The sequence below is a fragment of the Limulus polyphemus genome, unplaced genomic scaffold, assembly GCF_000517525.1.
Source record: "Limulus polyphemus unplaced genomic scaffold, Limulus_polyphemus-2.1.2 Scaffold1123, whole genome shotgun sequence".
NCBI lineage: Eukaryota > Metazoa > Arthropoda > Merostomata > Xiphosura > Limulidae > Limulus > Limulus polyphemus.
Window position 1 is genome coordinate 91,832 of NW_013666733.1, and position 19,098 is coordinate 110,929.

The following is a 19,098-nucleotide window of genomic DNA, read 5'->3' on the forward strand; positions in this document are numbered from 1 at the left end:
AAAACTGCAATTATAAAAAAACGACTCACCCAAGCCCAAAACTGCAATTATAAAAAAAAACGACTCACCCAAGCCCAAAACTGCAATTATAAAAAAACGACTCACCCAAGCCCAAAACTGCAATTATAAAAAAAACGACTCACCAAAGCTCAAAACTGCAATTAAAAAGCACATACAAAAAAAATATGGAAAGGGCTAAAAAAAAAGCCATTTCAACAAGTGTTGTGACGTTTTAGTTTGTACATACAAATGGCTCATACTAATCAGAGATGTAGATGGCAAATTAAAATTGAGGGTGGAAAGGTTTTTTAACCCAGAGTAGCGAGGGAATGTACGCCACACACACATACCTATTACGGCCGGGATTCAGGGCTTGCCTTGGGACACTGGAAGGTCTTGGGTTCTGAATCGAATTTTATATATTTTTCTGCTTCTTCTGAGATCAACTTCCCTAATTATGATGCATTTTTACTGGGACAGACTGAAAAATGGGGGCCTGCTCCCCCGATTCCTACACCACTACTTGTTCTTATTGGTAGACGGTATTTTTACTGCGAGTGTGTGCCTCACGGGCTGGGGGTGTTCATCTGCTTACTTTGTAAGTGTCGCATACAAATACACATTCACTATTATTAACTTGATCAAAGCTTTTTGAAATATTGTTGTCTTTCTACTTTTACTTCGTCCATCGTGTTATTACGTTGTTTCCAGTGTGGGGCTGCACGGTTTATTACACTATAATGCTGTATAAGAGAAGCATTACAGTTTGATGTTTGAAAATCCTGTAAATCGCCTTCTATGAAGGTGTATTCCAACTGAATAAATAATAACAATCTAATCGCTATGTGCACGTCAAAAAACGTTTTTATATAATGTAAAAAGTTCCAATTTGAAACCGGCCCAGTATTTAAAGTCGGTCAATGGGGGTAAATGAAGAAATTAGATACGCATAGAAAAACCCCACAAAATTTAGAAGCCCCAGGTCCCCGTCATAGTTAATCCAGCCCTATATACACTTGGTATACAGCAACATGCATGATTTTACATACTTTAATAATGATATCGTATCTCTAACATGTATAGCAGTATCGCCATCTGGCGGATAGATATAGCTTTTTTTTTTTCACTATTTGAAACAACCTGGTTCATTAAAGTGCAAGTGTGACGCCATCTGTTGATGTTAAACTACATTTTAGTGAAAAGAGAATTAAACATTTCCAAGGTAAATACATTATAACAAGTCTTCAAACATTTACAGTGGTGGAAAAATGCATTGTATCACCCAATTGTTTCACACGTTTTTTTTCGGAATCGTCGTCTGTTTTGAGGCCCTAATGCATATAGGTGCAAATACGTTTCATGGATGAAGCAGCTTTGTGAACTGTCTGGATATTGCACCAGCCGTTTTATTTGCTATAAATAGAAATTCTTACTGAGAGTCAGTTTAGAAACGTTTGATATCACCATGGCCCAGTGTTACGAGTCAACTCCACGGAAAAAAGCAGTCATTGTTTTATTATTTATTTGAGAAAAGGGAGACTTTATACAAAGCAGATTGCTGGAAGAATTAAATTTCACCAGTCTACTGTGAGCCACTGGGTGCAGAGATATAAAGAGACTGGCTATATGGAGTGGTGGAAGGGAAGGGGTAGGAAGGAAGCTTCCACAACAGCTGATGACAGTGTTTTGAAACGCACGAGTCTGCAAAATCGTCGACTGACGTCCACAAATCTCAAAAGAGCATGGCAAGAAACTTCAGCGGTCACTGTCACTGCGCACACCGTATAGTCTCGCCTGTGTTCAACCGGTCTCCCAGCAACACGAACAAGAAAGAAATCCCCTCCTCGCCAATAAGAGGAGGAAAATGAAGCTCAAACGGGCTGATTGGGCTGGAGCAAAGTGATCTTCTCAGATGAATCAAAGTTCAACCTGCATGATCTTATGGGAAGCACTTTGTACGACGTCGATGTGGAGAAGAGCTTCACCCAGCGTGTTGTGTTTGAATGTAACTGTGAAGTATTCGCAAGGTCAGGTAATATGAGGATGCATTTCTGGTCAGGATGTGGGACACCTGCATTTTGTGAAAGCATTGTCAATGCCGACAAGTATATCAAGATCTTTGAGTTCCTGAAGCCAATAATTCGGGATCCCTTCGGTGAAGCTGACCAGTGCACATTCCAGGATGATCCTGCTCCATTTCATAGGGCTGAAGAACTACACGAAACCCTAACCTGTGTGCGGCACCATGAACTAACCCCCTCTCACACTATGCCACGACAATGTCAAGCAATTATCAAGGCCAGAGGGGACACAATCATGTATTAAAACAAAACAAAAACAGATTATGTGACCACGTTTTCATCAATTATATTAGTGGCGTTATTTATAAATCAAGATTTTCTTACTCAGAGAACGTTTTCCTATTTGCCAAGTATTTGTTGATAATCTGCCGTAATACGTTTGTCACGGGTTGGTTTGTTAATAAAGATAAATATACATGTATGGATGACTGAAATATGAGTAATCTTACACCACACAATGTTCATAACTGTTTTACACTAGTTCTGACACTTCCACAATGCATAATCTCGTAAAAAATAAGAGGAACCAAAAAAAAGGTAGGAAAACTTGGGTGAGGCAATAATTTTTTTTCATCACTGCAGTTATCTTTTTTACACTAAAAGAATTAACATTTTTTTAAGTGCTGATATTGTAAAAATATTATTACGACAGGTTGCTTTCAAAATATCTAAATAATTATATTATGATGATTACAATGTCTATGTGATTGTTTGTTTGAAGTTAAACACAAAGCTACAGAATGGACTATCTGTGCTCAGCCCACCACGAGTATCGAAACCCGGTTTCTAACGTTGTAAGTCCGCAGACATTGGTTGTGTTTAACTACATGATACTCCAGTTTCAATGATAGCGTTTTCTGTCTTATAAGAAACAGTTAGTAACACAGTGATAATGATTTAATTTCCATCAATATTCAATAAAATGTCGTATAAAAGAATGGGTTATGTTTGTTATAAATACATGTTACGTACCCAGTTGCAATGATAATGTTTGTCTGTTCCTTCTAAAGAACAGTTAGGTAAACAGTGCACTGACGATTCACTTTCCACTGTGATGAAGTGAGACTCCGTTATCTTGTTCTGCGTCTCATGATTTCTAAGAAAAACAAATAAAACAGCTTTTCTTAAAAGAGATTGGATAAAAATGGCATTCTGAAGAGTATAGGCCAGAATAAAACTATGGTCAAAGCTGGTTAAAGAGTATAGGCCAAAATAAAACTGTGATCAAAGCTGATAAAATAGTATAGGCCAGAATAAAACTACAATTAAAATACATTAAACAACTTTAACCAACTATTATCAGTATAATACGATTACAATTAAAAATACTTGTTTGTTGAATACTGTAGAACGGCGCTTGTGCAAATTAATTTAAACTTTATAAATTATACAATGATTTTATAAGCATGATGTATTAGAAGACACAAGTTGTTCAATTCTCATCACCAACAGGATTTAACACCAACAGTTGTTACGTTTCCAAAGCTCGTGATTATATATATTTCTGGTCCCATTATCAATATCAGTACTAGTAGAAACTGTATATATCGAAACACGAGTTTTTTTGAAGTGTGGCGACTGTTTCTTGGTTAAATCCCAATGATAGTGAAACATAATCACCGACACGTGTAGATTAAACAATTGATGTCTTCTATTAAAACATTTTATAGTACTTTTGTATAATTTTTTAAAGTTGAAATACTTGTAACATTTACAGAACCGTAACCTGCATAAAGATTTACATCCAAAATTACGTACTACCGTTACGTATTATGATAAATTTTAATGATAATTGTAGCTGATAGAATTGAAGTTCAGATTTTCTAAAGTGAATGATAACAACAACATAAAAACATACTTACTTGATGTGTTCTTTTATGCCATTCGTGTCTTTGGCTCGAAAACTCATGTCACAGTTGTCGGTAGAACAGTGGAAGTGGTCAGTGTACATGATTTCACAGCTCGACTTACAAAATTCATCCGCTGTATAGCTTGGGAAAAATAACAAATTATCAATTTTAATTGTCTCAAGTTTATCTCGCTTTTTTTTTTGGTGGGGGGGGATCGTGTTTCGTGTGCAAGAAATATGTTTAGTAATTGTAAACGGTTTTTTTTAAAGAGTGGATTTAGTCCGATGCTTGTTTGTTTGTAATTAAGCACAAAGTTACACAATGGGCTATCTGTGCTCTGCCAACCACGGGTATCGAAACCCGGTTTTTAGCGTTGTGGTCACGACGACATACCGCTGTGCCAATAGGGGGCTGCTTGATAGTTAAATATTGTACTGTTCTGAACACTACATGTACGGTGTTTTTAGTTGCGTCTTACTCACCAGCTTCAACGCTACTAATTTATTCTCCCGAATTATTTAGCAGGTAAGCTTCATATTCATTTTTGTATCTTAGAGACATTAATTTTTATTTAAAATAATAAATAAACGAAATTTAAACAATCATATTTTTCCAATTTCTTGCTTGGTAGAACAAGGACACATTTTTCAGAAAGCAAGGATTAAAAAAAATACATGACTTTATTTAATACATACATAAAAGGAGCATCAGAACCGAGGGTACTATAGTGCCCCACTTTGCAACTTCTTTCTACAGTATTGCATAAGTAGACAAGTTAGACGACATATTTTATTTAATAACATCAGTTAAGTAACAGCTAGTTTCACATATCAGATACTTAAAAATAATAGTCCAACAGCTTCACTAATAACAAACTACCACAATGCAACCAATGTTTCTTTTATTTCTTTTTTTGAAGCTATAACTAAGAGATCAGTAATAAAAGTTCACGTGATCTTCGTGACGTTTAACAATGATGTAATACAATTAATTCTATAATAATTATCATAAAACCAAATTCCATCAGTTTTATAACATACAATATTAAATATATGTCCATTACATTAGATTTGAAAACAGCCTACTGTAATATTTTAACTCTTAAAAACACTTTTATCAAAGTTAACTACCATTACCTTCACGTTCTTTAATTGTTGAAAAAACTTGTTTAACTTTATAATTCCATAGAAAATTGCTCTTTAAAAGATTTTAAACTTAATAATTTATACTATTTTTCCGTAGTTTTTTTTTTACAGTTCTTATGATTCAGATGTAAAAAGTTTCATTTAAAAGTCACAGTTTAAGATTATTTTCCAAACTCGTATTACGTGACACTACATGCTCTAAAATTATGTTCGTAAGTATAATTTCAAAATAAATAAATAAATTAAACGTATTTCCTAGAGGGTGCTGCGTTTCAGGTACAAGTTTCTTTGTTTCGGATATTTGTGTAAAAACTACCTGCAACAAAGTTTACTAACAATGAGACTAAAGGGACGGGATCTAGTGAACAACACCTACCGCCAACTCCTATGATTTTCTAACCAAGTAGTGGAATTTGACAGTTATTGTCATAGTTTGGATCGCAATTTTCCATCAATGAAACGCGAACCATCGGCAGTCCACCACGCTAATTAGTAGGCCTAAAGTGTAAGTATTGGCCCGACTGTTCGGTAACGTTTTTAGCAAGTGTTCCGAGTCGTAGTGACTTGACATAATGTTCTTTTTAACGTAAAATAAGCGATATAACAGTAATTTTTTTCACAAATTCATTTGGTGCGTGCATGGAAATGAATTAACAAGTTATACAGATGTATTATTTTTTTACCATACTGAAGCTTTGTCACGCCATTGCTATTTTTGTTACTGAAATTGGCTGTTACACAAAAGTTGAAATAGCTATAATCTGTTGCATATCTAGGTAGCAGAATTAACAGCCAGATGATCTGACCTGTTAAAACAACCAATTGAAATACTGTGGAAGAAACAGTGTGATATTTTTCACTGAATAATTTTAAACATCTGGAAAAATCACGCGACTCTTAAAACAGTAGAATGATTCTTAACTTTTGATTATACTAAAGTGAATTATTTCAGCCGTCACTGTATCAAGATAATATTTACTTAAAAGTTAATACATCTTAATTTCATATTATTGAATGGAGAGACTAGCTGTAATATTGTTTAAGTGTTTCTATTAATAAACGAATTTTAAAATATTAATAAGTAACCGAACGATTTTAATACAATATATAATTATTTAACAATTTTAAAAATTACCTACCTTTTGACAAACGTTTTCCATTTATTATCCAGGTCGTTAGTTTTACATAAATCACTGGTTAAGTCTACAGCTTCTGGTGTGATTACATTAATGCTGGTGTCTGGAGTAGAAAAAGCCGGCCCAGGTTTCAAATCGAACGATGAAAGCACTGATTCAAATTTAGTAAAAGACGTTTGAGGGGAGGATCCTGAAACTGTAAGATCTTCACAGGCATTTTCTTGATGACAAGTATAAACTTTATCCATAGAATTCCTGTTATTTACCGCTCCATTAAAAGTGGCGCTAGTGAGGCTTGTTTGAATGAGTGGCGGCATAGATGTAACCGTGGGACTTGAGCTCAAAGAACCGTCCCCTGGTAAGTTCATGAACTACAAAACAGAATATATTTTCGGATACATTTCGAATGTTAATAGTCCATAAAACGAATCAAATTTAGCCTTTAATAATTTTCTAGTACCTAAAAACACTTATTCTAAACCGAAAAAATAATGTTTGCGCCAGTGAATTAACAGAAAACCTACTTTGAAGAATGTATTATTTTTAAATCCCTAGATTACTCAATGTTTACAACTTAAAAGATATTTAAAAATTATGTTAACAAATGTTTCAAAGGATAAGAGTGTTGAACATATGCAATAATGGACACTCGAATTCTAGTGAGAGCCAAGAGTAATATCTTACAGCATGCATGAATCTTGATGATTTTTTTAGGGTAAAGCTACATGATGAGCTATCTGCGCTCTATCCAGCACGAGGATCTAATCCCGGATTTTATCGTTGTAAGTCCAGAGACTAACTGCTGACCTACCGGTGGATAGCATGCATGGAATATCTTGATAGTGAGACACAGACAGAGAGAGAGAGAGAGAGTAACGCATTCAAAAGTAAATGTTAATAAATGTGTTAACATAATTTTAAAACTTTAAATGATAGTGACTTCGCAGGACGTCAACTTACTAGCGTTGCGCTCATTAAAACGAAAATTAATTGTACAATAATTATAACAAAATTGTCGCTAGGTCATGTACTATTTGAAGTGAAATTTAAGAAATTCTCGATGCCCAAACAAGCAAATACTTTATATAAAACTTAGTTGCGTTATGCTAATGACGTTTTAAGACTATTATTTTTCTAACCGTTATAAATACTATTAAACAACAGTTGTTAAGCACAGATTACTCACTCCTCATACCAGGGAGTGTTCGTCTGCAAGAATTTTTTAATTTTCTTAACCAATTTTTGAAGACAAAAGTACATTGGAAAAATCATTAATATGATTCCATTAATATGGAAAAATAATTAATTAAAATCAACACCCTATATAACATGTTTCGGCTTAGTCCAAAATTATCGATTTTTTTTCTAACGAGCTGTTTTAATAACTTTTAAATAAGAGTTTCTTAAAACCATTGAAAAATAATTAAATCTGATGTTAGAAGAGAACACCATAACAAAACGTTTCGCTGCAATAAAGCTTAATTGTTATGTACACCGATAGGTGGCGCTACATTATCAGAATTTTATTAAATAAATAGTTCCAGGTTATAGAAAATCGTGTAATAGTCTCTATACAAGTTGTTTACCTGTTCTGGGACATTGCTGGAAGGTACGAATCCCGATTCTGACAAGGCCTTCATCATATTCTGTGCCAGTTTATACTTGCGGTATGCCATTTCGTTTTCTCGTCTTTCGTGTTTTCTTTTGTGTGAGTACAGCTGTCCACTTGAATGCAAAACATACGTACATCCTAAAACGAAGTTTAAAATAATATGATGTCAAGTTGGCCACAAAACGGTTTATTCAAATACATAACACAAAAACTATAAAAATACTTACGCATAAAAATATACGTTAACACCAATATTATTGGCAATCAGAAATAGAAAAAATGAGGGATCTTAGAAGGATCGCATTTATATGACAAAAGTTCAATATGTCACAAGAGATTGACTTTATTCATTTACTCCAGTTCTTCATGTAGCTGTTTTAATGACCTGTATCAATAACAATAGAAATCCTTAAAACCCTTAATCAAAGAAGGAAATGTCGTCACAAAATGGAACATCGAATAATTTATAATGCTGTTGTTAGGTAATGAATAAAGCTTTCAAGTTAATATGTTTTGATTAGCGTAAACATTCTAAGAAATTTATACAAGAATAAAGAGCATATGGTAATATCTGTATATATTTTTAAATGTTACTTTCGTTATCACTGTTGGATAGAATGTTTTATTTTTGGTTGTTAGCTTAGTATGTAGATTTAAAACTAACCTAAATCTCCTAAGCTGGCCGCATCTCGAAAGATATTATTGGGTTTACGGCCGAAAATATCGCTACTTGATGAAACAATGCATTTGAATCTTTATATGAAAGAGCAGTAGAAAATTATTCACAGACACTTGCGTCAAATCTACAGTCACAAATAAAATGAATTTTATTGCGTAAACTAAAAAAGTTGTTGTTTTTTAACTGTATCTATTTGCCAAAGAAGAACGTTATCAATATTTTAATAACAAGATGGAGCAAAAATATTTCACAAGACGAAAGAAGAAGTTGAAGACTCCTGACGATGACTCGTTGAGGGGAGACGAGACTGTAGATCAGTTTCACATAAAATACAGAGCCAAACAAATGATATGAAACCAAACTTAATATCATTTGTTTGGCTCTACAAAGAAAGAAAAAACATTTTACATTATTTAAAGACGAACGATGAGTAAATTTCTAACTTGGAAATTAAATACCTCTTTGACTTCACTTATTAAGAAAGTCAGAGTGGTCATTTTATGATTTTGAATAATAATAGACTACAACTTGAAGACAGGTTTCACCATATCGAGATTATATTAATGGTCAGTAACTTCTAGTTTTGAATTTCTAACCAGGAAAAAGGCAGCCAGACAGCAGCACCTTACCACTGTCATTCTTAAAACGCCCTCACAGCTTTAAATGAGTTTGGTTTGTTTGGAAAGTTCGCGCAAAGCTACACGAGGGCTATGTGCGCTAGCCGTTCCTAGTTTAGCATTGAAAGAGTAGAGGGAAGACAACTAGCCATCACCACCCACCGCCAACTCTTGGACTACTCTTTTACCAACGAATATTGAGACTGACCGTAACATTATAACGCCCCACGGCTGAAAGGGTGATCATGTTTGGTGGGACGGGGATTGCGAGTCGAGCGCCCTAACCACCTGGCCATGCCAGGCCTCCAACCATGTTTTTTCCTTCGAAAAATGAACGTTTTTGGGAAATCTATTAAAAGTACACTAAAACTCACAAATTAATTCTAGATGAAACCTAAGATGCTTACCCGTACTTTCAAAGGCACCAGTAGCGACACACACACACACACACAGATTTCTCAACACTAAACAAATTGAAACGTTCAACGCCCTAACACTACCTCAATTATGTTTTCATGCATTGAACATTAATAGGAAGTTGGGTGAAGAATGAAAAATGTCAAATTGTTTTTCATTTGTCGATCAGTTTGAATTTCTAACAGTTCAGTAAGTAATGCCACTTCCATTATACTTTTTTTTCAAACGTTGCATACTTTTTAAGTGCTTGTCTATAATTCTTAGCGCAAAGCTATACAATAGACTATCTACGCTTTGTCAACCACGGGGAATTGAACCCCGGATCTTAGCGTTGAAAGTCGGTAAACTTACCCACTAGGAGGAGCTTTCTTCTTTGATGAACTTGAAACTAGTTCATTTATGTTCGAACAAGATTCAACTGTTGCTATGAATTTAAGGCATACTGACCACATTGAATAAGGTAAAGCCATAACATAAATCGTATTTTTTTAGTGATAATAAACATACTACACAGTAAACCATATCTAATACTGTTACTAAGATACCAATAATGTGTTTGAATAGAATGCGTATAAACTCGTTCATAGAGGATGTCAATCTTGGAAGTTTTTGATTAAGGTGATTGAACTCATGCCGACAGAATTGGAACAGTGAACTCTGGAACCAGCAGATAGGCTAGGCTGTTATCTCATTTTATATATGGTTGGACTCCCTACTGAGATAAACAGTAATCTGGATTAGTAGATATCTATATCAGTAAACGATAATCTCTTTCTCCCGAGACCAGCAGATAGGCTAGGCTGATATCTCATTTTCTATATGTTTGGACTCTCTACTGAGATAAACAATAATCTGGATTAGTAGATATCTATATCAGTAAACGATAATCTCCTTCTCCTGAGACCAGCAGATAGGCTAGGCTGATATCTCATTTTCTATATGGTTGGACTCTCTACTGAGATAAACAATAAGCTGGATTAGTAGATATCTTTATCAGTAAAAGATAATATCTTTCTTCTGAGACCAGCAAATAGGCTAGGCTGATATCTCATTTTCTATATGGTTGGATTCTTTACTGAGATAAACAATAAGCTGGATTAGTAGATAACTTTATCAGTAAACGATAATCTCATTTTCCTTAAACTGGTATATCATTTTACAATGGGAAGTACTCTCTATCAGGGGTTAAGCCTTCTCTTTAGTCTTAATATTATAAAAAGGCTATAGATTAAGAAGATAAAACTAACTGAAAGAGGAAGTGACTAATCAAAGACTTATTTCGATCATTAGAGACATCAAACTCACTTGTAACTGCAGAGAGGGGGGATTACTTTGAGGACAGTATTTCAATTGTCAACAGTTATCCTCCTCCTAAATACCTCGTAGTTATCAGCTGTAACTGCAAGGGGATTTATTTGAGGACAATATTCCAATCTGTCAACAGTTATCCTCCTCCTAAATACCTCGTAGTTATCAGCTGTAACTGCAAGGGGATTTATTTGAGGACAATATTCCAATCTGTCAACCGTTATCGTTTCTCGAAAACCCCGTACTTATGAGCTGTAACTGCAGGGGGGGGGGTCAATATTCCGACTAGTCAACAGTCATCGTCTCTTGAAGAGAAAACAACGTAGTTTCAGAATCCCATAAGGCCATCTCAATTCGTAAGATTTCAGAATCCCATAAGGCCATCTCAATTCGTAAGATATGCTCCTGACATTGCCGAAACTACTTTCGCAACACGAAACGTTGTTAGAAGCGCATTCATTAGTCCAGTGGACTAATTTTATCTCGAATAAAAAGTCAAAATAACCATCCAACTTACCTGGACGGATGCAGTGGATGTGGTTGCAAATCCTAGAGAATCGACAGTTTTGAAATGAGCAGTGTTCCTGCTTCATAAACTTCTTGAAGCCATCTTTATTTAGCTGTTCGTCTTTGATATGATAGGTCTTGTGTTTCTCTGAATTAATTATAACAAAAACAAATTATAAAATAGGTTTACATTCCGTCATGGAATAAATTCATTAAAATGTACAAAATTATTGAATGCAGTCCACATATATTCACATAAAGGCTTAATAATTCAACGTTATTGGAAAGCGAAATTAAAATTATTATACCAAGACTTGTTCAATCTATTTCGAGTTGTTTGACAATTAGATAATTTTTTTTTTATATAGGTTAAACGTAATTTATTTTAACTCTCACCACGTGAATCGTAGAGGTACTTACTTCATAGGTGGTTCAGCTGCGATTACTTTTAAGTGGGGGTAATTTTCCGAACTTTTACGTGTTTGAATAACGCAATTACAATACCAAATAAGCGAGATTCACTTGTCCACTGTTATTGACGCAGCTGTAAACGTCATGAACTTGGAGCTAGAGATTCAGATACTGAACACATAGCATTTCACATATATTTAGATAGCAATCTGAATTGATTCATCTGTTGTTACTGGGGCTGGGTGTGGTCTGGTGGTAGCATGTCAGAATGTGAATCCGAGGGTCCATGTTTCGCGTCTTGTTGTCGCAAAAATTCGTATTCCGCAATTTGGTGCCGTGTGTGCGTTACAGAAGTTACATGCGTTACATATTTCTCTTGATTATTACCTAGTTCAAAAACACCAGACAATCGCGAGTTACTTTGATTTACCTGTTAAAATTGATGAAACAGCCACTGAGAGCTAGTTCTTAACAGAAACTTTGAAATTCCTGTTGTGTGTAAATATGTCAACTGTCAGATCCTAATTAAACAACACGTACACATCTGGCGTTTGATCGTGTTCAGTAGTGTTATCATCTGGCGAATATAATGTTGCAATATATAACCCTCTTTCAAAGAAAATATAGCTTTACTGGTTTACCACGTGTGACTTGTAGACTTTTTATAAATCTGTAAATCATTTCTGTATGCCTCGCATTACAAAATATATCGTGTTGATTTTAAACGAATAATTGAAAATGCCAATTTCTATCCGTTAACACTAGCTGTGATGAAAAGTTGTCTAGTTTTAACTAAGTGTAAAATTCATTGTTAATACACCCTACGCCAATTTTCTATAGAGTAAATTAATCTATGAGACCTTGGGAGTATAGTCATATACGTCAGTCGAAAGGGTTTGACCTCCTGAGTCCAAAACTGCAATTAAATTTCAAATCGTTCAAGAGATGACGGAGCTATGAACTAAAAGTTTGTACTTAAAAAACAAACAAAAAAACTCAGCCATTTTACAAGCCGCAGTGCCGCGGCTAAAAATATAACTTAGAAACAACTGTAATCAAAAAGGTTTAATGAAATGATAAAAAATTGATACCTTTTTTTATAAAAAGAAAATGGCTTCAGAGATACTAATATATGTCATTATCCAAATATATTAAGTTATTTTAATATAAATGTTTTGTACGAGTTACAATGAAATTAGATATGATGACGTTTATAAACCTTAGCCATCAATATAATATGAGTAAAAATAAACCTTTAGAAAATATGGAACAAGAATATTAAGGGTTATTATTACCGGTTGTGATTAAGAAAACCTAGCATCAATTGTACACTTTAAGTACTTACTCTCTGCTAAACGTATAGTTGGCCTTATATTTTTTAGGAGCGTGAGACCTTGGCCACCTTCACTTTGTACGGAATTCTCATACGAGTGCCATGAATATTAATTAGCACCGCCCTCTAGTGGCATAGATATCAGTAGCCTTGGAGGAGGTAAGTTCAATTTTTACAGATCAAGCAGTTGCACTTCAAATATAAAAAAAAAAATAATAATAGTTGGGGTCGTGATGGAGAAGGTCGAAAACCTGAGTTTTCGAGTTTCAAGGTAATATTGTGTTCATCAACCAAACTACAAACCTTCCAGCGATAAATTGGATGGGGAGGGGGCTGCTACAAGGCTCACTGAATTAGCTTAATGCGTTTCATGCAAAACAAATTATTATAAGCTTTGGTAACAAAAACGTATGTATAAATTCATACGTGTAAGGCACGAACAGTTGACAAAAAAAATGATGGAAGACACGTTTTGTTGTTTTTCAGAATTTGTAGCGCACTCTGCAGCGATTTAGACATGTTGACAATAAATCTAGAAAGAAAGAAAAAAAACTATCTTTATTTTACATAGAATAATAAAAATAACTGACTGTTTACTTCAACCAACGTTTCGCCATTGCGGTTTCATCACAGCTAGTAGCTCAAGAACTGTTAATTTTAACTGAAATGAAAGGGTGAAGGAGGTGAAGGGATTTGAGTTAGACCCCCCCATTTAATTTCGGAAAAACTGCCAAATCAACACAACTTGACACAGTGATACAAGATGACACGAGGAAGGTCATAGGGGTTGGATTACCCCATCTAATTTCATGTTGATAGAAGTCTTTAAAACAATATGTCTTTCTTTTCAGTATTGAAACATTTATGAATTTTTATTGCACTTTTAATGTTTATTATGTTAAAAGAAAAAAAAATGAAGCACAATTTCCTATCGTTTGTTACAAAGGATTTTTAATTTCACCCGTCCAATGGACGTGTACTCCAGCTAGTGATTCTATAAGAACGAAGCACAAGCTTCTGGGTTTCCAAAAATTAACGGTTAAAGAACTTATATTGCTTTTGTGTATGTGGAAGTGTGACCACCGGTTTCTGTTCTTACCCATATCTGCCTTATTTTTGAAGTTATAACTGCAGCCTGACCGTCGACAGTGAAAATGCGTGGTTCGCTGACCGTAAAAGGAACAAGATGTAGTACCGCAGTCCTCGGTCGCCCGAAACCTTTGGAATCCTTCCCGAATAATGGCCGAGTCTTTCCGATGATAGTTGGCATGCATCTGGACATCCGATGTGCTGATGTACACTTTATCGCATCCCTCCTGAATGAATCGGGATTTTAGGATGAAGAATAATAGAAATATAAATCAACGAGGTTGGATTTGAATAAGAAACTAGTTAGGGTTAAAAATAACGAAAGTATAAAAATATGCGGATAAATAAATAATTGGTTAGGGTTAAATACAAACTAAACATGATCTAATACATGGATTACATACAGATAACGTACACAATAGAAAAATATAGTGAAAAAGCATCATAATAACTAGTGGTGAGTATTTATATATAATGGAAAAAACAACAACTGACGAGGATGATAAAGTAAACAATGGCAGAGATTATAGTAATCTAAGTAAAGAATGGTGAGCATTACATATAGATAACTTAGACAATGGCAGAGATTATAGTAATCTAAGTAAAGAATGGTGAGCATTACATATAGATAACTTAGACAAGCTACACGAGAGCTGTCTGCGCTAACCGTACATAATTTAGCAGTGAAATACTAGAGGGAAGGCAGCTAGTCATCATCACCCACCGCCAACTCTTGGGCTACTCTTTTACCAACGAATAGTGGGATTGACCATCACAATATAACGCCCCCACGGCTGAAAGGGCAAGCATGTTTGGTGGGACGGAGATTCGAACCCGTGACCCTCAGTCGAGCGCCCTAACCAACATGGCTATGACGGGCCGTGTTTAAAGTGTCCATTAGATACAATGCTTACTCATTTTTTTTTATGGTTATTATGAGCATTTAAAAAATATAAACTTTTACAAACGAGGTTCTTTTATCTCCATTTATTTATTTTTGGTTAGAACTTATTTTTCTTCCAAAAACGAATGTCATTTCCCATATTTGTTACAGGTGTATTCGTTTGTGGGAACCTCTTATGGTATATGGAAATGGCTTATAATAGAGGTTTTTTTTGTTTTGTTTTTGAATTTCGCGCAAAGCTACACTATGGCTAACTGCACTAGCCGTCCCTAATTTAGCAGTGTAAGACTAGAGGGAAGGCAGCTAGTCATCACCACCCACCGCCAACTCTTGGGCTACTGTTTTACCAACGAATAGTGGGATTGACCGAAACATTATAACGCCCCCACGGCTGAAAGGGCTATAATAGAGGAATTCATTTCATTCGTTTACGGCCCTCATTTCAAATTCTGGGAAAAACGAGTTTTTGTGCGTGCACCTATTGGACTTCTTTGCCTGCCCTTAAGTACCTACCTTCTAGCTCTAACGTCTGATACGTGTACAGAACAACGATATTTCCGAGAAAAATACTGTGTATTCGTAACCAAGATAAAGATCGGACTTGAGTATGGCTGGGAAATGTAAAGAGCTGTATAAAACAGGAATAATATGAATATAATAATGAAATGTAATATTTAATCCATATCTGAAACTAGATCTCACCTTCAAGCAGTGGTAATGGGTTTGCTTCCGGTTATGGGAACAGTTTGTAAACCTGTCCGAACAGTTGTCCATTGGACTGTAACGCAGAAAGCCATGCTGAAGAGATTCGTCACGCTTTTTGTGCCACTTGAAATGACGTATCATTTCCTCCTTCTTCACAAATACCTGTGGAAAAGTTTCAGTGTCGTTAAACGGTGGAGATTTGTTGTTTGGGATTTTATTATAAATGATATACTTCATGTAATATCTCCAGTAATAAAAATGTCATCGTTTCCGGCAAGCACCCAGCCCTTTTTCTCCTCTTACGTATCATTTTGGCGAATTGTCAACTCCCATTATCATACTAACGGAAGTTCTAAAGACAAATAATCTTAAAATTCAGTCTCGGACATTACAATTTCTGCATAGATCGTGGGAAAGGTGCAGGATTAGTTTCTCTTTGAAACACAGGAAAACGATTATAATTTATTGGTCTGAACAGACACCTTACACGATAGAGATATTACGACTGTTCTAAACGGCATAAGTACGGAAATTTCATTTTGTTTTCGTCTCGGGGGTATTTACTGTCTGAAACTGAGCAAAGGGGCTAGTTTTCAAATGGTTCACAAAAAAATGTACAATCTTTTTTTTTTTTATTTATTTATTAAAAAAGCACAGGTATTTTAGATAATGAAATATAGAAATTAATGAAAATTTGGAAAATCCCGTGGCATAACATTAATTTAAATGGGTCTTGCTTGGCAATACTGAATGATACAAAAAATCCACACTACCGTGATATTTTTAAGTCCTACCCTTACTAAGATTTTTATAATTACGTTTCTCTTTCTCTCTCCTTCTTTTTTCTTTTCTTTAGTTACAGTAATTGGTTGTAACGTCATTGAATTTGGAAGAACGTGCGAAAAGAATCCTGTTGTGTGGGGATCCTGCAGTTCGCGACAATGTTTAATTTGAGGCGTCCTGGACGCGAAACCTAGTCTCATACAAGCGTTGGTCGTTTGGAAGACCTTCTACAGCAACGAATGAAAACTTTCAGAATATATGTCTCTTTTGCTAGCTCAACAAAATCAATTCATCAAATTGTGCTAGTAGTAGCAATAAGCAAAGAAACGAGTTTCCAATCTTACGCTGCTCATGTTCCAGAAGATAACCCAAACTGATGTGTGAATTTTGTGAATGGCTCATAATGCAGAAGGAGCTGGATAAACATTTCCGCTAGAAGATGTTTCGTACAGATGAGGGCAATGAAATACCATTATTTCCCATACTGGTCCCAAGGAAACCCACTGAAATAAAAATGTCTAATGGTGTAAAATCAGAAAAGCAGACTATGATATTGCATCAGAAGAGCACGAAGATCATATCATTGGCATCAGAAGACATGCACACCATGCCACTGGCCTGTCTATCTGTTGCAAAATTGTCATTCAGGTATATGTTTCTCACATTTAATGTGTGGTGAGACGTTGCACGTCCTCCTGAAACCACATGTCTTCTGGTATGTTTTGCAAATCTTCGGTCAAGTCAGTATTCTTTAATTAATGTTCTGTCGAATGGACTAAAACATAGCATTCTGTAAGGCCACATCAAAACTTCACTCTGTTACTTCGTTTCGGGTTTCTCTAACTTAGCGGATACATTTAAACACTTGGTGTACATGTCACAAACAGCCTAGAATATTTGAAACAGAGAATTACACCATTCTGCGTAACTGTAACACCTCAATGTTACAGAATATAAGTCACAACCTCTGCAAAACAACTTTATGGTTTTGAACAACTGTAAGAGCAGGACATAAAATTAATGTTAACGCGCAACTTTAGCCTGAATCCTATAGTGAACAGTTTTGGTTCTTTACGTTTCAGCTGTTTTTATGCATCCTATCAGATTGTTAACTATTTGGATAAAAATGAAAGACACGGAACATCTTTCTGGTAGATGTGAATAAAGAGAAAGTATCGAAGCTCAAGAAATTGACTCGTTTGGATAGATATTTAACAGTAAACTTGGCATGGTTGTAGTTTGACAGTGAAAATGTTACACCAAAGTAGCAAGATATATCTATATTAATATAAAGGATTCAAAGGGTTTAATTTTTTGGCTGATGACTTAAATCGAAACAGGAAAATTTCTTGTTGGCATTAATTCTATAAAATATATTTGGCGAAAAACAATGTAAAACAGGAGTATGTAACTACAGCACTCAATGTAAGAGAATATTTCCAATAGAAGAAAGCCAAAAGAAATCTTGTTTGGTATCCACACATTTTACTTCTGTCTGCAGAGAAACTAAGGTCTCTCCCAAACAGCTAATAAAATAATGAACCTAGTAACATTAGAACACTCCAACACTGGTGGTGTCAATCATTAATTACACAGGCCTGCGATGGTTTTATTGTCTTGAAATTTTTACATGTTCTACAATAATTCCTGTACGCTGAATCCGCAAATGATATCCATTTTTCTCTATCACGTACAGATTTTTCACAAAACGTCATAACGCAATACATAAAGAAAGACCACAACACAAATCATATTCGTTTGACATCAATGTTCTCCCCTTTTCTTCAGTTTGTATTTTTGTTAACAAACATAATAATGAAAAATACTCATTGTGGTTAGCGAAATAATAATTTGATCTAAGTAAGCGGTTCCTTTTTTTCTTCCCGATTTGTAAAATATCCTTATTATAGAAAATCTGTTGTTAAAACCAAAACCACTTTTATGAAGTTTAAATTCGCAGGTGTGTGTTATCATACAGTAAAAAAAGTACTAAGTATATATTAAAAGAATTACGCCTAATGAGGTGATAACGTTGGTTTTAAAATATAGCATAATAAGTCAGCGCTTGTGATAGTATCTGCAGCATTTAAAGTCACGTCTACTTAGTTTTGGGTACCGCCCTAGGAAGTTTTGCCCTCCGTCCCCTCACTCATGCGCATGCGAAGAGTTGCCGTCGCCAACGGTACATAACTTTTTTTCTTTTTTTGCTATTTAGCAATGTCTAGAATAGGTAATAAATATAAATATATTTAATTCGATCCCACTATGGAGTTGGTTATCATGCAGTAGGGTTTAAATTTCGACTATCAAAAAAAGTGGTTTTTACGTGCTCTCTGTGTAGAAACGGGCGACATTGTCCCCCTTTTAATATATTTTGTTTCAATTTTGACTTTATGAAAAAAAAGTAGTTCGGCGTGTTCTCTATGTCAAAACGGGCGACATTGTCCCCCTTTTAATATATTTTGTTTCAATATTGACTTTAGGTAAATGTGATTCAGCGTGTTCTCTGGGTCAAAACGGG

At 35.0% G+C, this 19,098-nt stretch overlaps 1 protein-coding gene across 5 annotated transcripts in view; it reads right to left on the reverse strand.

Moving 5' to 3' along the window:
* LOC106462238 (zinc finger protein castor homolog 1-like) overlaps positions 1–19,098 on the reverse strand; it is a 242,118-nt gene that overhangs the window by 8,999 nt on the left and 214,021 nt on the right. For all 5 annotated transcript variants that reach the window (XM_022389432.1, XM_013922139.2, XM_022389429.1 and 2 more), the window contains 7 exons: positions 15,792–15,956; positions 14,196–14,412; positions 11,363–11,500; positions 7,799–7,962; positions 6,216–6,583; positions 3,944–4,072; positions 3,054–3,177 (listed from right to left, as the gene is read on the reverse strand). In XM_022389432.1, the coding sequence (XP_022245140.1) occupies positions 3,054–3,177; positions 3,944–4,072; positions 6,216–6,583; positions 7,799–7,962; positions 11,363–11,500; positions 14,196–14,412; positions 15,792–15,956 (1,305 nt within the window). The remainder of the gene's footprint in view (positions 1–3,053; positions 3,178–3,943; positions 4,073–6,215; positions 6,584–7,798; positions 7,963–11,362; positions 11,501–14,195; positions 14,413–15,791; positions 15,957–19,098) is intronic.